General features: G+C 40.6%; 1 protein-coding gene across 6 annotated transcripts in view; it reads left to right on the top strand.

The window, feature by feature from the left end:
* The window catches only part of SEPTIN8 (septin 8), an 86775-nt gene that overhangs the window by 34498 nt on the left and 32026 nt on the right, over positions 1-20251 (top strand). For 2 of the 6 annotated variants that reach the window (XM_089530839.1, XM_089530830.1), the window contains exons 1-4: positions 6096-6118; positions 6236-6350; positions 12591-12786; positions 16559-16745. In XM_089530839.1, coding sequence (XP_089386965.1) covers positions 6116-6118; positions 6236-6350; positions 12591-12786; positions 16559-16745 — 501 coding nt within the window. In that variant the 5' untranslated portion in view covers positions 6096-6115. Of the gene's footprint in view, positions 1-6095; positions 6119-6235; positions 6351-12590; positions 12787-16558; positions 16746-20251 lie in introns of those variants that run through there. The other 4 variants (XR_016281783.1, XR_016281778.1, XM_089530855.1 and 1 more) reach the window with 3 other exon arrangements.

Raw genomic sequence — 20251 nt, 5'->3', positions numbered from 1 at the left:
TATCTATCTAATACAGCCTGGCCAAGCTCTGGACACATCAGAGGACTGAGGCAGGTAGCAGGTGAAATTCCCATTTTCCCCCTTCCCTTTTGCAATTATCTTAGTTTGTGACTTGGCTTGGATATAGTTGACCTTTCTTTTAAACTCATAATACTGTACTGGTGCTGGCTGTTGCCTAGAAACATCTCTCTTGGTCTTTTGGGACATTCATATTCTAATCATATCTTTCTAGCAAAGCCTTGTTTACTTCTCTTTCCAGGCAGATACTGATTTAGGCCTTCAAAAAAGCTGATTTTATTGGTGTGTTTATATTTGCATTTTCTCCACTAATGCATATGCATCACCCAGGCAACTTTTTCATTTAGAATGCAGTTTGCCACTCAGAATGATTTGATTGCTTTTAATTTGTGTTTGCATTTTGATTAAAAAGTTGGCCTTGTAAAATGACACATGCCTGGTTTCCTGTGGCGAGGAAGGTAGAATTGTCTTCAGGTGGCCAGAAGAGAAGATTCTGTATGCTGTTAAAAGGGTTGATTCTTTTCTCTGCCACTCTCCCCCTTCCAATATATCATGAAGGACTAAAGGACAAACATTGCATGATATAGGCATGTAACATGAATTGTCTTTTTTTTAAAAAAAGTTGAAATATGAATAGAGAAAGCAGAATTGAGAACATGGTGGTTGGGACGAATGGTTATGCTCCTTTGGTTATGCTAAAAATTCCTTACCCTATCCAACCCAACTGTTGAAATTAGTGGGAGGTTTGAGGTTCCAGCAATGAGAGCGTTCTTCATAGGACTAAAAAACTATATGTGGGGGTTGTGCGCAACTTTGGGAGCACATAGTTCTATCCTGCATGGAGTTGAGTCCTAGTTGGCCCAGGATTGCAGATTCTTGTCACAGCCATTGGACTTTGGTGTGATGGGAAGGGATAGTCTGTTCATTTAAAGTTTGATTCCCACCCTAACTTGATCCAAGGCTTCATTCTAAAGTTTCCAGTGTTATTGTAAGGGAAAAGGAGACAATTACTCCATTAAGTTGATGTGTTGTGGTCTGAGAGGGACAAAATCCAGATGTTTAGTCCTTATCGCAGTGTTGGATGTTATGATGGAGTTTTCTCTGCCTGATACTTCAGCTCATTTGCTCTACAACTACTTGGAATCTGTTAGGATGGTACCTTGACTGTGCAATATTACAAGTGGCTCCTGTACTGCCAAATAGAATAATAGAATTGTAGAGCTGGAAGAGAGACCACAAGGGTGATCCAGTCCAATCCCCTGCCATGCAGGAACTCTCAGTCAAAGCATCCCCAACAGATGGCCATCCAGCCTCTGCTTAAAGACCTCCAGGGAAGGAGACTCCACCACACTCCGAGAGAGTTTGTTCCACCGTCGAACAGCCCTTACTGTCAGGAAGTTCCTCCTAATGTTGAGGCGGAATCTCTTTTCCTGTAGCTTGCATCCATTGTACCGGGTCCTGTTCTCTGGAGCAGCAGAAAAAAAGTTTGCTCCATCCTCAATATGACATCCCTTTAAATATTTAAACAGGGCTATCATATTACCTCTTAACCTTCTGTTCTCCAGGGTAAACATCCCCAGCTCCTGAAGTTGTTCCTCATAGGACATGGTTTACAGACTCTTCACCATTTTAGTCGCCATCCATTGGACACGCTCCAGTTTTTGAATTGTGGTGCCCAGAACTGGATACAGTATTCCAGGTGGGGCCTGACCAGGGCAGAGTAGAGTGGCATTATTACTTTCTTTGATCTAGACACTATACAGTGGACCCTTGTAATATGCTGGGGTTTGGTTCCAAGATCTCCCATGCATAACAAAATCCGTGTATGCTCAAGTCCCATTAAATATAATGACATAGCAAAATGGTGTCCCTTATAAAAAATGGAAAATCAAGGTTTGATAGTTGAAATTTATACTTTTTTTGAATATTTTCAAACTGTGTATGCTTGAATCTGTGTATAAAAATCCGTTTATAAGAAGGGCTGACCGTACTTCTGTTGATGCAGCCTAAAATTGCATTGGCCTTTTTAGCTGCCACGTCACACTGTTGACTCATGTTCAATTTGTGGTTTACTTGGGCCTGTTCCGCACGGGCATATAGTACGCGCTAGGGTTAGAAAGGGGCGTCACTTCCTGACACCCCTAATCCTAATACATGCGGAGCGCGCACAAAACGGCGGTGCCTGTTCCACATGAGCACCGCCATCTTGACATAGCAGACGCATTGTGTCCGCACATCGCGTGGCACAAATGACACCGCGAGTGCGCCATTGACGCCTCACGACATCATAAGCGCGCCACAAAGAGAATCACCATTTTGGGGCTTCTTTTTGCAGTGCGGAGGAGCTGCGTGGTTTGGACGCTGGGGTTCCTCCGCACTGCAAATGGCAGCGGTGGCAGACCACCCATTTTGGGCGGTCTGTAATGCGCCTTGTACTCCTAGATCCCTTTCACACATAGTTTCATTCAGCCAGGTGTCCCCCATCCTATATCTGTGAATTGCATTTGTTTGCTCTAAGTGCAGTACATTTCTTTTTGTTGAATATCATTTTGTTAGCTTTGGCCCAGCTTTCCAGTTTGTTCAGGTCATTTTGAATTTTGATCCTGTCCTCTGGGTTGTTAGCTACTCCTCCTAATTTGGTGTGATCTGCAAATTTGATACGTATGCCCCCAATTCTGTCATCCAAGTCATTTATAAAGTTGTTGAATAGTACTGGACCCAGGACAGAGCCCTGTGGGACCCCACTGGTCACTTCTCTCCAGGATTGGTATCTTACCATTAGATTAACTCTGTGATTTGTCATTATTGCAGGAGGTGCAGTTTTACATTGCAGATACAATACGGCCCTTGTGTCTGTGTAGGATATATTTATAGACTTACTGTGCAAACGCAAAACTGCATATAATAGTGAAACCTATTGAGATAAATTTCTTCTGACAGAAGTTGACCATAGAGCATGCAGTCTTAGGGATAATGCCTTTCTGGGCATTTCTAGATCCTTCAGCATGACTCTGTGGTCAACATCCGCTGGAAGCATACCATGGAATCAATGTTGCAGGTGAAATGTCAAGAGTAAATTCTTCTAGAATGTAGCCACACAGTCCAAGAAAACCACAGAAAACTATGAATGCCTTCAATTTCACAAAAGCCATGAGAGACCAGGCAACAGCACCAAGAGTCCTCTGGTTTGGGAACAGTATGATTCATTGCTATTGGTACCCTGCTGCTTGAGGGGGCTGCCTCATTCTGTTGTTGTTGTTTGTCTTCAAGTTGTTTCCAACTTATGAGCAACTGTAAAGTGAATCTACCATGGAGTTTTCTTGGCAAAATTTGTTCAGAAGGGGTGATTTTCTGTTCTGTCAACCTCTTTTGTAGACTCTCCTGCTGTACTTCTTTGGGAATGTTAAAAAGGAAGAATCAATGTCTATCATCAGTATGTTCAAGAGAAATGGTTAGGTCATTTCAAAGAAGACTTTAATGCCAGGTTTCTGTCAGAGAACAGGAAAGAAGCTTCTGGTTTCTTTTCCTTTAATATAAAAAAGCATGTGTTTGGTCTTTTGAAAGAAAGTAGTAGAAAAGGCCCTAGTTGTGTTATAGGGGAATAAATTAATATTTTGTTTTTGTTTGTTTGGTAATTTTGAGGATGGTGAGACAAATCTTCAGGTTTTTTTTCTGAAAATAGATTTTGAAATTGGCAGCCATTCAAGGCTTTCATAAATATTTAGCTTTGTTAGACTGTCCTGCTTGCTGGAACATCATGGCAGGATTTATGGGGATGGGAACTGAGAGAGATGATCTGACAACATGGAAATTTATGTGTTTCTCGCTGTCTTTTAAAGCCTGTATTATCCGATAGGACTAGACACAGAAATTGCCAACATTTTTTTAGCAGATCTCCTGTGCCTCTTGGAACTGTAGGAGAAACATATATTTAATATCTGAAGCTTTTCTCAACAGAGGGGTGCAGTGATATATAGTGGGGAAAGTCTTTCTTCTTTGTCTGCTTTTGGCATGGTTGTTAATGAACAAAAGCTTGTAGGTCCAGAGAAAGGTTAGTATTTTTCATGTTGCAAGAAAGCTGTAATCCTATAAAAGTGAATGGGCAACTTTTGGAATAATACATGAGTGCAGTTCTTCTCTGAATGGGGTCATGCCATTGAAGCTGATGGAAATCTAGGGGTCTTGGCCCCTAGATTTCTGGAAGTCAGAGCAGTTTGGAACAGTATATTGAAGACTTGAAGAATTCACTGATGGGTTTTGTATCCCATCTATCATTCTTCTTCCTTGCAATGTACGCTGTTGGCTTCCCTTTATGACACATGTATAAGGAGACAGGGCTTAATTTTTAAAAAATAATAAATAAATAAGAGGAAAGCAAGACCAGAAAAATCAGCTAGGAAGAATCCCAGAAAGCTATGCTTGACTCTCATCTCCCAAGTGCCAAATTAAGTTGCTTTTCTATTTTTTATTTTTCTAAGTAGGCAATAAGTGCACCTAATACATGCAGTGGTGGTTGGTGGCTCCTATTTCATTGGGGAGGTGGATCCACTCTGGGTTTTAAGACTGAACTGTAAAGGTGCTGAACCTGTTTGAGAGATAAGGCTTTGCATAGCTTTTTAAAGGTCTGGGCGAAAAAATGGAGCAGAATTACCTCTGCTGGCATGGAAACCTTCAGCAACCACTGATCAGTTATAAAATTAAATCGGTGAAAAGGGATTTATTATAATTTAATATCAATATCATTTCATCTTGTGGTCTTGATGCTCCCATTTGTAGCCCTGCTAGGTTCAGGAATGTTGGTTCAGTGGGTCTTGCTGTCACAGGGTTTTCTTGGCAAGATTTATTCAGAGGGGGTTTGCCATTGCCTTCCTCTGATTCAAAGAGTATACTGTAACTTGCCCATAATCACCTGGTGGGTTTCCATGGCCCAAGTGAAGATTTGAGCCCAGGTCTTCAGAGTCATAGTCCAGTATTCAAACCACTATGCCACTCTGTCTCTCTATATCATGCAAAATTTCATTTTGAGATAAATTGCTTAGCACATCACTGCCATCCCTGGAATTGAATGTCATGGCCACATCTATGGCATTATCACAAGTGTTGACATATGATTGCAGCACATGGAAAGTTTTGCTCTAGACTGTGAATGTATATGTCACCTCCCCTTGCAGAATGTGGCTTGATCCTCTTGCTTAAGGAGTTAAGGCAATGGAGTGGACTAGCTTGACTGGAGCTTTTCTGCCTTGTGACAGCATGTAACACCGCCTGCTATGAACTGCATGGATCATCCTGTATGTAGTACCAAGCTTGGGAATGTTACTGTTTTTGGACTATAGCTCTCACAATCCTAGCAGGTTCTAGAAGTTATAGTCTCAAGAAATAATATTCCTAAACTCTGTTTTAAAACTAGTTACTGTGTGATCTCTTCTAATGTCCTGATTTGTACATGGTATTAATTTTCTAAAATGTTAGATACATCTGATATAAACAAAGCTCTTGCAAAAACATTTTCAGCCTAATGCTGAGAGGAAAGGAACAGGTGGATGTTCCCGGGGATGGGAAGAAGATGAGGTTAGAACAAGATATTTCTATCACAAGAGAAAGCGATGCAGTCACAGATGGTGAGGTGAGCTGGTTCACTAGTCTTGTAGCATAGTACCCACCCCCACCTCCACTCTCACAGAGAGTATGATTGAACAAAGCTGCTTACAGTAGAGCTCAAGGAAACTGATCAAGGACTCTTACGATGCACCACTTGGGTAACATGATTCAGATGCAGGACACCTTAGGAAATGAAAGGGTTCAAAGTGATTAAATAAATATGTTAATTGTATCCCCCCCAATTACTTTAATTATGTTGCGCAGGATCTTATGGTATTTTGATTTTCCTTTGAACCATAAATTCACAATTTAGTCTCCTGTCTCTTTAAGATAATTCCCTGTTAAGATCAGGGAGGGATTTTCTTTTCCTTCTGATGCTTGACGATAATTACCAGTATGTCTGGAATGTGGCACACATAAAAATATAATAAACCTCTGTGTGGGTGGCAGTAGGGTTGCTTCTGTGATGAGGGAAGTCAGCTGCGTTTCAGGGAAAATGGTAACCTTCCTTTATAACTTGTAAAATAATTTTTCTCAAGCTCTTTCTGACTCTACAAGCTGTCACCGACTTCCCTTCTGTAGACCCTGGCTAAATGGTATCCCTTGTTTTTAACAGAATGAGGAGAAGCGGAATCTTTCTCTAGGAGGCCATGTCGGGTTTGACAGCCTTCCTGATCAACTTGTCAGCAAGTCTGTGGCACAAGGCTTCAGCTTCAACATCCTCTGCGTGGGTGAGTAGAGTGTTTACTATGAAGGAGGAGTGCCTGGGAATAAAAACACAGAAACCAACTTGTCAGAAGGGAGTGGGAGGCCAGTAGCTCATTGGAAGGATTGCTGCTCTGCAAGCAGCAATCTTACATTCAGGCATTTCCATATGAAAGGATCAGGAATTAAGTGATGGGAAAGACCCCTACCTGAGAGCCAGAGAGTCAAAGACAGTGTGGCTGGGGATTCTGAGAGTCAGTAACCTAAATCCAGTTGCTTGTTCCAACTAGACTAGAGCCATTAAATCAGTGGGATTAGCTTACTTGCTGTTCACCGCTATGATCTTTGGAATAGCGGTATATAAATAAAACAAATTATTATTATTATTATTATTATTAAATATGTGTTGGCCTGCCTTTCAGCAATAGGTCTGCTCTAGTTGGATCTAAGAATTTGATTTAGATTCCCAAAAGTAAGCTTTTCAGCCCCTGATTAGGTAAATCGGTACACCAACTGGAAGTGAAGGTTTTTCTGTTCTCTTAAGCTTCTCTTTTCAAATCATGCTTTTGTGTCTTCTGTTGGTGTGCTAGGAACTCTGCAATTGAATCCCAGTTGGAAAGGTGCTCCTGAGTGATATCATCCAACTAATTTAGTGTTATCTTGAAATTTTTGTTGTTGTTCATTGCTATGTAACAGAGGAATATAAAAGAGAAAAATGCATAATAAAAGAGGGAAATATGTCAAGCAAAAATGCTGGCATGTTGGTTGTTATTGCTGTTGTTGCTCCTGTTGCTGTTGTTATTGCCTGTTTTTTCCCACTCCAGGATTTGAGGCAGTTTATGAAAGCATTATACAGCTTAAAAAGATTCATCATACAGAGTTAAAAAATATAATTACAATAAATATAAACAACATAGTACATGAAAGGCTCTTTCCTTTGAGCAGTCAGCCCTCAAAGGCCTGCTGAGCTGAAAATTTCTCCCTCTACCCACAAAAGATAGCATGGAGGACACCAGTCTAAACTCTTCAGGAAGTGAGTTCCAGAGCCTGGGAGCAGTTCCAAGAAAGCTCTCCCCTCTATTCTTGCCAGATGTATCTGTGGTGGGACAGACAGCAGAGCCTCTCCAGAAGATCTCAAGACTCTGGAACGGAAGGACAAAAAAGATGGTGGAAGGGACATAAAATATACAGATATTTCAACATAGTTGGAATATGTTGGCATAGTGGGCCAGATCTTGCAAAGGGGCATAGACACTCTGAATTCTGGCATTCTCAATGTCAGGGTGCCCTCTGGTGTTACTGACTTCATTGCAGAAGTGCCAGTGGAAGCTTTTCCACCTGGAGCTATGGCCAGGAACCTGAATGGGCTCTTCTTCCTCATTTGGGGTGGGGCAAAAGGAGAGAGAAACTCACAGCTGGTACTTGCAAGAGGCCTTGGGGCTCAGCTGCTGCTTGCAGATGGACTCTCAGAGCCAGAGATTAGAAGTAATATAATACCATGCACAACATTTCTACATACTACTTTTGTGTGTAAGAAGAGACAATGATATTAGTTTTAAAAGGTACTATAATTGCAAATGTTGATGGGGTGGGTATAACAAGTCATGTTATCTCATTGCTAAAAATACTATCTTACAAGTGTTTTTCCCCCCACCATTTTTGTATTTTAAAATTATTTTTCTCATTCTGCTCCTATTTAAAATTAACATTTAAGTAATGCCTTATTAGAAACCAATACAGTGTGTTGCCTCATCAGCAAGAAATGACTAATAAGTATATTATAAAGTAAGGCAAAAAAGGGACAGATAAAGGGTGTTTCTCTGAACATTGTTGGATTCCATTTTCCAACATTCATCACCTTTAGCAATTATGGTTAGGGCTTATGGAAGTTGCAGTTCAACAGCATCCACTGGAATACGTTGCCCATTTTTGCATTCACACACTAGCATTTTGAAAGGAATTCCAAGCTCTGCTTGTAGGAGGCCTGGTGACACAGTGGTTAAAATGCTGGCACTGCAGCCAAAACGTTGTGAGTTTGATCCTGCAGGGCTCCAGGTTGACTCAGCTTTCCATCCTTTGGAGGTCAGTAAAATGAGTACCCAGCTTGTTGGGAGCAATTGGCTTACACGTTATGAACCTACTTATTTCAATATGAAGTGGTATAGAAATGTAAAGTGCTATTGCTATTGCTACTGAGAGCTCCCACTTCACTCTCACTCTCAGTTGGGTGTGAGAATGCTGCACAGGAGAATGCTGCACAAATAACATTTCTATACCACTTCATAGTGAAATAAGTACCCTCTATTGGTGGTCACTGAGCAGTCAGAGATAACCAGGGGATTTCCCTCCAGGAGGTAGAGCTGTAGGAGGGAGGGACATAGTACTTCCAGCAGACCATATTCTGACCTTTGGCAGGGTTGGATTAGGCCTGTGGCTTGAGCATTCCCCTCCACTGCTTTAACATTCAGCAGGGAAAGCAAAATTGATATATACAAAAACAAATATCTTTATAACATAGAAAAAAAGATATATCATTGTCCTTCATTTGTAAATTTGTTACTAGAATGTCAATAAACAGTTACTATTTCTTTCTGCATCTGTCTATTTGTTTACTATTGTAGCTTTTTCTGAAAGGGATCAGTTAAGGATGTTTTTCAAGCCATTTTTAAAATTGTGGAACGTGTGTGTTGTTTTCTGGTATTGTACCAGATTTTTTTTTTATTTTATTTTTGCATCTGCCAGTAAATTTTGAACAGGTTGTGAAACTAGCCACAGTTCAGCCATGTTCACATGCAACACTGATTTTTGGTTAATTATAAACGAGAACCAGTGCTTCTGTTCTCACTTTGGAGGGAAAGTGGCGAGTGCATCAGCCCAAGGCTTATCCACGCTGTGAGAAACCACATCATTAATGCTGCGCCCAAATGCTGCTAGCATGTTTAAGTTTTTCCTCCCTTACTTGTGTTGTGGTGTCATCATGGGACCAGAATTGCTAGGAGCAGAATGACCATTAACAAGACCAAAACATGAGGGAGTAATAATGTAACATACGAGTTGCTGTTTTAAAAAACTAAGGGAAATGTTTCATTATCAAGACTACTTGTTTGTCATCTAGCTTGGGAACTTCCAGGAGCCATGCCTCATCTCCTAAAAGCAAAAAATTGAAGTGGCCAGACTTCCAGTTGTACAGAATTGTTTTTATGAGTGGTGGGCTTGAGAACAAAACAAGGCATGAGAGAGCCCTGTTTCTCATTTCAAGACAGTTGCTGTTCCTGGAAGCTCCAAGGAGTGGCAATTGCTCTTATTTAACCTAAACAATTTGGGTGCAGAGAGTGCTGTCTTGGGCATCCCCTCTACTTGGTCCCTTTTTAAATGGAAGATGTCAGATAGTGAAGATGTCTGGGTCCTTCTACCTGTAAATCATGTAAACTGTGACTCAGCTATGCTTCCTTTACCTTACCCTGATTGGAAGAAATACGGTGAATTATCAGGAAATGTATCTTTTAATAGAAGTGAGTGTTGATACCACATCTTGGAAAATTGTCTTAAATATTCTTGCATGCAAAGTACTTTTCTTCCTGTGGCTTCTTACAAAACAGACCCACGTCTCCTAGTTACTGTATGAACTATATTTGAAAAAATTGTATTTGTACGCAAATGTGAGGGGTCAACTGTACTTGGACAAACCTCTGTGAGTCTGGGTGAAGCTTCAGTTCACAGCCATCCTTTCCCTCTCTTCTTCCTGTTCATTTAGGAGGAGGAATTTACCAAGATGGTTTCTGCAGTTTCTGGATTTTCCTTATATAGTAAAAAGGAAACCTGGCTTCACACAAACAAAGTTTAGTCAAACTATAAAACATCTTCATACTGCAGTTATGGTTTAAGGTTAGCGTAAATGCAGATACTGAACACAAGATTGGATGTGAGGAAAAGAGCTGTATGTGTAACTTCCTAGGTTTTTTTCTTTCTTTCCTTTTCCTGTGTTGATAGATGCACCACTCATGACTTTCACATGCAGCATTACTGTTAGGTTTGTATAATTGTTATCATGTTGGAACAGTTTGCTAATGGCAATGATTATTCAGTCCTATGATATTTCCCCCCTGCATCAGTGCTTATGATCTGTTTTATTGGCAGGGGAAGAGGTCCTGGCCTGAGGGCAAACCAGTCTACAGGGCCAAATGCTGCTTTACTTTGCAAAATTAGCTGAAACAAAATAATCCATAAATGCCTCCTGTTCTTATTATATATAAACTTGCCAGCCAATATGGAAAGTATCAGAAAAGCCTTGAATTCAGAGCTTTAAAAAAATATACAGTCACCCCTCTATTTTTGTGGGGGATTCGTTCTGGACCCTCTCCCCCACAAAAACAGAAATCTGCTGATATTCAAGCCCTATTCGCTTGAATGGTGGCATGACCCCACAGGTGCATGATGTGGGCGTGCACCCCATTTTAAGTCCCTCTGTTTGCCCCTCACAAGTAAGTGAGGGACACAGATCTGAAATCTGCATAAAAAGAGAGACGATTGTATATCAACGTGCTTATGATCTGTGTTTAGCAAAAATATCTCAGAAAAGAATTGTAATATATTTAAGGTCCCTATTGATAACCAAAAGTGTAGTTTTAGAATAATCTTGGAGAATCTCTCATTTGGGTGAACTTCTTTTTTGTTTTTCACAACATACTTTTCTGCTTAGCTAAGATATTTAACCAGACTACCAAATGTTTTAGTTTTGATTCACACCTTTGAAACTCAGCTCTTCCCTTGCTCTAAGACTTGTTCTTCTGACCCGATAACAAGAAGAAATTAGATGTATTTCTAGAACAGTGATTGTACCAGCCTTTCATATCCTACACTGCACTCATCAGTCTTATCAGAGGACCTAGGTAAACACAGAGAAACCAGAAATTATTCCATAATTATTTGGAAAATAGTAACAAAACTGTTGACTTTAAATTTTACTGCCTTGTTAACTGTAAAACATAAAGGTAACAGCACATCACATTTTAAGAACATGGGTATAGATGGAAAGTAAACTCACAATAATTCTGTTGAAAATGCTGTATCCTACCTAGACGATGGCTGTGGCACAAGTGGTTGAGAACCACTGCCCTAGGAAATGAAACTAATTTGATCTTAATTACTAAGGACTCAAAATACTTTGAATCTCTGCCTCTTTTCAGCATTCAACACAAATTAATATGGTAAAACAAAGATGATGTCAGTTTTGACAGGAGGATCAAGCCCTGAGTGCTGATGCAGCATTATGGGTGGGGGAAAGCAATGAAAGTTTAAGCTATAAATCAAAAGCAGTACTATATGAATAATCTTTCTATAGCTTGGAACAGCTTAAAAGAATCTCAATTATTATTTGGCCTGGGCCAGCTTTGAAAGCTTTATGTTGGCTCATATTTCAAAATATACTCACATTTCATTGCCTCTCTGGTGAAACAGTGCTACTATTTCACAAACCTGGGTAGCTGCCAGCCATAGCCAGGAGTAAAATATTCTCCGCTTCTGTTCCTATTTGCTCTGCCAACCTTGCCAACTGTGTATCCTTGCAACATCAAGTGCCAGCCCAGAGGTGTTCTGATGCTCTGCACTCTATTGAAATGTATTGATATGCAGAGATTTTCAAAATAATTCCTTGTGAATCAAGAGGTTCTTGTTTTTTGGCTAATCATTTGAATATTGTAGGTGTTATCTCTGTTAAAATCCTGCATATCTATACACTGGCTGTGCTAAGCCCCCCCCCCCCCCCCCGCCCTAAAAAAAAAAAAGATTACCTTTCTGAGATGATAGTGCCTTGATATAGGCTGAGATTGTATAGACATTTGCCTTACTGGTCTTTGCATCTTGCTGCTCTTTTAATTTTGTAGTGAAAAGGGCAAAACCAACTTGCAGCTACTTAAAAGTACAGAGGGCTGAACTTCACTGAAGAAAACTGAGCTTCAAAGACTGGAAATGTTTAGAGTAGTGAAAGGAAAGGATACTGCTATATGCTATTAAAATAAAGGAAGTGGGAAGGGAATAGAATACAACATTTGTATTTAAGCAGAGGTTGAAGAATTGCAGAATTGTTGTTCTTTAGGAGTCTGGGTTTAAAAACAAAGTCATAAGAATATCAAAAAAAGTGCCTTTATTTCTAACTCTATGGATTATGCAGTGTTCCCTGGGCATAGTTTACTTTAAAATCTCCAGAAATGGCCAGTGGAAAAAGTACTGATCTCTCTTATGCTTCTTAAATTTCTTAAATTTTGTAGGTGAAACTGGCATTGGGAAATCCACACTGATGAATACACTTTTTAATACAACATTTGAGACTGAAGAAGCCAGTCACTATGAGCACACAGTTCGCTTACGGCCACGGACTTACGACCTGCAAGAAAGCAATGTCCATCTGAAGCTGACTATTGTAGATGCTGTGGGGTTTGGCGATCAGATAAATAAAGATGAAAGGCAAGTCACGTTCTGATTTTGTGCAGCAGAAATTTGCTTGCTTATAAAGGAATATAATTCTACTTGGAATGCATTAGACCTGCTTACAGCATTTCTTGTGTCTCAAAAACAAGAACAGAACAGGAACAGGGAACTCCTGTCTCTACCTACATACAGTCAAGTCCAGGCCTTCCTTGGGTGTATTTACAGTTAAAGCAGTCCGATACAGCTTTGTATGCCATGGCTATGTGCTACAGAATCCTGAGATTTCTAGTTTGCCGAGGAAGCGTTGTAGTTCAGAGAAATGAGCTACAGTTCTCTACCAAAGAATTCTAATTGCTGCTTCAAACTATGTATTAAAACAACCCAGTCTACAGATTCGTGAAAAAATGTTGGCCCTCAACTTTTGGCTTTGAAGCCAAAGGAGGATTTAGGGACTAGGATCTGAAATGCTCCTTCTTAATTTCCTTCGGTTGTTCCATTGATCCTGACTTCTTTTCTGCAAATACTTTAAGCTTGCAGTTGCTTTGGCCCATTTAATTTCCAAGATGGTGGCTGGTATGCCTATTGTGACAGGAAGGAAATCTAGGAGAGGCCATTGATGCTGAGTTACTACAGGGGCCCATTCACATCACACAATTATAATTTCTGTGGTTACGATATAACTGTATGAAATCCTGCAGTTTGTGGTTTGACTGTGGTTTCTCTGGCTCCCCCTAAAACAGACAGTCCCAGTATTCCATAGGATAGAACCATAGCAATTAAGTTACCTCTATAATTTTTTAGTGTGAAAAGGCCTCTGGAGGGAGCTATGGCTTGCTTTCACATCATATATCTAGGTTTCCCAACAGCATCTGTTTGGCCAATGTGGAAAGTAACATCTAGAGCTGAGCAAATTTACTTGTTTGGACTACCACTTCCCAAAAACCCAGCCAATGCAGCGACTGAAGTAGATGGGCCATAATCCTCTCTAGCAGTTCTGCTATTACTTGTGAGAATGATAGCCTGTGTTTTTACTGTTACTTCCTGCTATTTTATTCTGCATGTAATTTCCCCTCCTGCAACTTCTCTTCCTTGAAACAAGCTACCAAAGGTAGTTTCCATCTGAGTAAATGATTCAACAGCAGACAATACTTGCCACATGGGAAGGGTAAGAGGACCATTTACAGTCTGTAGCAACCATTTTCTCTCTGGCCTGTTACAGACAGCCAAAATAAAGCTGCTTCGAGTCAGAGTGGAGGTATGGTGTTTCAATGATGCATGCGTCCTAAGAGTCCAGAAGTCACACCAAAGCCACGCTCCAGCCTGGAGTGTGGCTTTGGTGTGGCTTCTGGACTCTTAGGACGCATGCATCATTGAAACAGCATACCTCCACTCTGACTCGAAGCAGCTTTATTTTGGCTGTCTGCTTGTTTCTTTGGCTGTGCTTGACCAATCCAGTCAGTACTTGTTGTCTGTGATTGCATTTTTCAGACACACAAGTTAGAAGTAAATGTGGTTGTAATTAGAGGACTTCGTTATGTTAGTAGCAGTGTTCTGTTGAATACCAAATTCCTATTTAGATTTCAAATAATATTGAATACATAGCATTTCAGTTAATTTGTGTACATGTGTTCAAACTCACACACATCTGATATTAGCAGAATGCCTCTCAATGAGGATATGCCAAGGTATAACTGATCAAAGCAATAATGCCAAAGCCTAGGTTGGCTTAAGCCCACCAATACAGCAATCCAAAGACTACATGCTACTTATTGTACAGATAAATTTAGTTTATCACATAATCGAACAATGGGAAGCAATATCAGAGGCTGAACAGAAAAAAAAACACCAGAACAATCTGTCTAGTTTAGTTTTCTTTTACTGCTTGTTCCTCTGAATTAAAGTGGACTGATGCAGTGTCTATCATGGTATATTTAGCTTGGTGAATTAAAAACAAATAAGTAATTTGATAGCTATCTTTAAATATGTAAAGGGCTGTCATGTGGAAGATGGAGAGAGCTTGTTTTCTGCTGCTCCAGATACTAGAAGACAAACTGATGGGTTCAAATGACAAAAATGGAGATTCCAATTAAACATCAGGAAGACCTTCCTGACAGTAAGATCTATTCAGTAGTGGAAGAGACTGTCTCAGAATGTAGTGGATAACTCTACCTCAATGGAGGTAGTTAAAGCTGAGGTTAGATGGCTGTCCCTTAAATGATTCAGCTGTGGATTCCTGCATTGATGGTAGGTTGGAATAGATAGCCCTTTGAGTCACTCCCAGTTTTATGATTCTGTGATCAGCAAGACCACCTTAGCCTCTGAAGGTTGGTTGGGGAAGAGAGTCCTATTTTTTGGCTTTAGGTTACATTCCTCCAGCCTGGTTGCCCTTGGCTTATTTGTCTTGAAAAGCTGGATCTGTTTATGTGTCGTAAAAGTGCTAAGGAAAGGAGAGGTTACTTTTATAATCCATTGATTAGAACAGGGGTTCCCAACCTTTTTGACTTACAGTGCTTTTTAGAATCAGTTTCTATGGCGGAGTCCCTAACAGGCCTACCCTGTCTTACAAATTAATGGTGTTTAGGAGTAGTGTTACCTTTTGTTTCTTATTCTTTAATTTCATTCAATTTTTATTTCTTTTATTTTCCTGGAGCGGCCACGGAACAACTGGGAAGTGCACATGGAGCCCTAAGGGCTCCTCAGAGCACAGGTTGGGAATTGCTGGATTAGATAGTCCTTTTGATCAATTAAAAGAAAATTAAAATTAATGGTAGGGCAGGGCTGGGGAGTTGTTGGATTCCAGCTGCCATTGGCCCATCTTCCATGACCAGTGCTTGATGATACAGTAGTTGTAGTTCATCAATGTCTGGAGGGCCAATGATTTCACACCCAGTAACGGAGTAATATCTATCATAGAATCAGCCCAAATGTTAGAAATCTGTGAGTAAGCTTTTGAGGCCCTTTATACTGTTTCTCAAGATGGATGCTAACCAATGAATGCATGAAGAAGGCAATGAGGTGAGGGGGAAACTTTTCCTTTTCCTTTCCTCTTAGCAAAAAAGACAACTTATCAATAAGAAAATGAAGACCTGGGCTTCTTCACTGTGTTTCAGAACATCTTTTCTTTTTTCCTACATCCCCCCTTGCTTTTTTGAATGTGCAGCCTGAAGAAGATTTCTGAAAGCTCCTGTAAAGATCAAATCCTTGGCTTTGCTCAAAACCACTTGTTAATTCTCAGGGAAGCTAATTGGGGAAGTCTGGGGAGATATCCCAGACTTCCCTTCTGTATAACATTTGAAAGAGAGCTGGTGAAAGTGAAAAGAAAAACAAAACATACGTTTTTGTATTTTTCTTCATCATATCATATGCTTATTAGTTACATTCTTACTCTGCCAGGTACACCATTTTAGTCTTACAGAGAGCCCTCTGAGGTTGGTTCTTGGGGGTTGGGTAGTGACTAGCTTAAAGCTGTTCAGTGGACTTCATAAATAAAGCATCATTGGATGCTCTTTTGAACATTGGCAGCCCTAGGTTTTGGGTTGTGGCATTTTCACCCCAAAGCCTTTTTGGCCCTGTTTCCCTTCCTTGCTCATACACATCACCTTCTGCTAATTTTAGCTTGAAGGAATGACACATAGAGTATAATTCTCCTTCTCTTCTATTTGCATCTGGTCAAAGGCTTGTAGATGGGAGAAATTGGGCCATCCCTCTTAAGGATAGATAACTTGGAAAAATTAAAACACATACCTGAAAGTACCTAACTATTCTCAGTTACTGTACCATTCAGGTTGCTAATGGAATTCGTTTTTAGTTACAGGCCGATAGTAGATTACATTGACACGCAGTTTGAAAACTACTTGCAAGAAGAGCTGAAGATCCGGCGCTCCCTCTTTAATTATCATGATACAAGGATCCATGTCTGCCTTTACTTTATCACTCCAACTGGCCACTCACTGAAGTCTTTGGATCTGGTAACCATGAAGAACTTGGATAGTAAGGTATGTATCTGAGTGTACACATTTCCCATGAGTCTTGACTTTCAGTGAATGTATGTTTCTAGGGCTGTGTCTGCATGAGCCAGAATACTCTGGGAGCAGCCTGGAGTATTTTGGCTGCAAAACTGCCCCAAAGCCCCCCCCCCCCATTACCTAGTCACTCTGGAGTGATGCTGGGTGATTGTTTACAATGTGTCCTGCTGCTGCTCTCTCTGAGGCCGAAAACGAGGTGCCCAGCATTAATCCTATGGCTGGGTGCCTCGTTCAGACTTCAAAGGAGCAGCTTGCATGGCAGTGGGTGGCACAGTGGGAAGTGTTGTAAATAGCCACCTGACATTGATCCAGAGGGATTTAGATTTTCTAGGAAGATCCAGAGCAAAATCAGAGTTTTAAAAATTTGGTTTAAGTATGGTATACCATGAGTTTGGTGCTGAACTGGCCATACATTGTCAGGGCAGTTCACATAGGAATCGTGGATTGGGTGCCATATTGTCCAGACTGATTGCCATGAGGGCAGGGGAAGATATGTTATTTGGCCCTTGTGGACACAGCCTAACCCAGGACAGAATGTTTCCTTTTTGGACTGTAGTTCCCCAAATCCATCAGTCAACATAGCTAGTTGATTCTGGATGTTCTGGTCCAAAAGTAACTTTTGCAAGCTTTGGTCTAACAACAGGCTTAGTGGGCATTTTTCCTTTACTTTTCTGGAAGCATTTCAAATGTCAGATACCAAAGATTTTCCAGCCCTGAAATAAGGAAAGGAAATCTTGTTGGCCTGTGTAGCTTCATTATCACTGCTGTGCTTCTAGCATGTTCTGCCCCAGTAGTTGTTCAGAAAACAATTTAACAGGGAAGTGACAAGAAGATGTTAATGGAGTAAACTGGCCTGTATGTGTTTCTGTTTTTAATGCAGAAGTTACTGTGAGAAATGTCTCTTTTAGAGTGCATCTAAGGCAACAGCCATTTGTAACAAGGGTAGCCAAACAGAGCCCTTAGGAACACAGATAATTTTCTTCCTTACAGTGTGTGTTCATTGAACCTAGCTGATAAATGGTCACTTGATTTATTGCAAGATGGTGCAGAGAGAAAAAACAAGTCTTCTGAAGTTTATGTTGTAAGGGGAGCTTGGGGCAGACAGCAAAGGTCATTGACGTCAAAAGATTCATGTTTGAAACAAAAAACAGACATGTTCACATCTTATTTGTAATGAGTGACCTTTTGAAACTTAAAGAATATTTAATACTCAGAGCAAATAAGCAGTGTCCTTTTCCAAATATGAAAAGAAACATCTTGTCTGCTGGAAAGTAGAAATGAATTCACTTCTCATGTATTTCTGTTCTCCACCTATAATCATCACCTTTGATCCAAGAGCATTGAATTATGGCCAGTATGTGTAGAACAGTTACAGTGGTACAGGGATGGTAGTGGAGTATCTCCTCACCTAACAGGGTATACCTGACTATTTCTCCAAACCAGAAGAGACTGGACGTTCACTTACGGTTTTAACAATTGTAGTGTAGAGCCATTGTAACAGAGCCCCTCCTGAGGCTGGCCCAGTGTTCCAACCCTTGGGTTGCTGTCAGTCACATTGCCCCCTTGATCCTCAAGATAACCTTCCCTGGACCACAGCTACTTGAGCCGCAGGGTGATTCCTGTCATGGATAAGTAAGTGGCCATGTTGATCGCTGAGTTCAGTATGGTAAGCGTGACCAATCTCCATATCAGTTTGTAAATGGAACAGTCAGACTCAGTTATAGAAAATAAAACAAGTACAGTCCGCCCTCTCTATATGTGAGGGATCCGTTCCAGATCCCCCCACATATGGGGAAAAGAGTGTATGCCCAAGCCCCATAGAAAATAATGGAGCACACACTCGCGGCGGCACACGGGTGCACAGCACGGGTATATGCCCCATTACTTATACCGGGGCTTGCCTTCTGCATAAGCTCAAAGCCTTGAAAGGCAAACCCACCTATGGGGAGGGCTGACTGTAAATATTTATTATATAACATGTAAGTTAAACAAGGTATATCCCTGAAATCTTCTCTTAGTCACAATCTACAAAATGCTATTAAGATCTTCATTTTGGTGCATCGTATTGTAGAAGCAATGCAATTTGACACCACTTTCTGTAGCTCCATCCTATGAAATTCTGGGATTTGTAGTTTTACAGGGTCTTTAACCTTTTCTAGCAAAGAGTGCTGGTGCCTCACAAAACTACAAATCTTAGGATTTTGTAGGATGGAGCCATGGCAGTTAAAGTGGTGTCAAACTCCATTATTTCCACAGTGTAGCTGCACACTCTCTCTCTGACTGCCCTAACTCTGCATCATCTTTTCCCTATCTCATTCCTATCTGACTTTGACAGGTAAGGCTCTCATTTTTATCTCCCCCATCCTTAGGCTCCCTTCACAGCATTCTCTGAGCTGTGATTAGCTGGCTTTAATCAGCTTTCTTTATTCACAGCCATTTTGGAGGGATATTTTTGGCTCTCCCTCTCACTTTTTAGGATCAGTCGAGAGTTTCCATATATCCCCACAAAATGAAGCCTATTGATTCCATAATTCTTAGGCAATGTGGAGTGCTGCCTATTAACAGAAGTGTGAAGCTGCGACTGTCATGTTGACATTTCCACAAATATGGCTTATATTCAGTACAATATTTGGACAGATATCATACCTGCATATTTATATTCATATATGTATTCCTTGAAGAAGAAAAAAACCCAACATGAGACTCATTCCCAAGTAAATAAGCTTATGATGGGTTGTTTAAGCTTCACTTTGGCCAGCCTTCATGTGTGACATACTGAAGCGTGAGGCATTCATCCAGGATCAGTCATCAGAAAACTGGCTAACTACGGCTGTGCAATTCCACTGCAGAACCTTTTTCATTATGTTGCCCTCCCTTCATACAGATCAATTGAGGTTCTTAAATAGTGGTATGATTGCTAATAAAATAGTAAGCCCTTCTAAAAGCCCATAGATAATGTCTACTTTTTGCAGAAGAATGTAAAGGACAGTAAGAATAGTAAGGATTCAGGGAATCAGGCTGGATTTGAGAGATAAACGAATTTATTTAAGATATGTGGAAATAATGCCAGGGTTAGCTCTACCTTAGGCAGAGTGGGGTAAATGCCTCAAGTAGTAGATACTGAGAGATACACATTAGGCAGAGATATATGTATCATGTAATCATACCAGTGCCCAGGCCACTGTCCCTGGGTAGAGTGGACAATGTTATCTTGTCACCAGTGTTAAGCTTTAGCTGCCAATTTGATGGACTATTATAGATGGAATCAAGGAGTGGGGTGAGATCACACCATATTGTCCTTTGCTTCAGCTGCCAAAATATTTTGGGCTCGCCCCTGTTAATACTCTCATTTCCTTGCTTTCACTTCTGCCGCTTTCCGAGAACTCCTCCTAGGTCGGATGTGACTTGGAAACCACATTGGCTGGAGATCTGCATAGGAAAGTTGTATTTTGGTAGGCATATGAATTGGTAATGCA

This window comes from Sceloporus occidentalis, unplaced genomic scaffold (genome assembly GCF_023333645.1).
Source record: "Sceloporus occidentalis isolate IW3139 unplaced genomic scaffold, rSceOcc1.0.p SCAF_1, whole genome shotgun sequence".
NCBI lineage: Eukaryota > Metazoa > Chordata > Lepidosauria > Squamata > Phrynosomatidae > Sceloporus > Sceloporus occidentalis.
The sequence above is the reverse complement of the archived record's forward strand: the minus strand, read 5'-3'. Positions and strand labels throughout refer to the sequence as shown.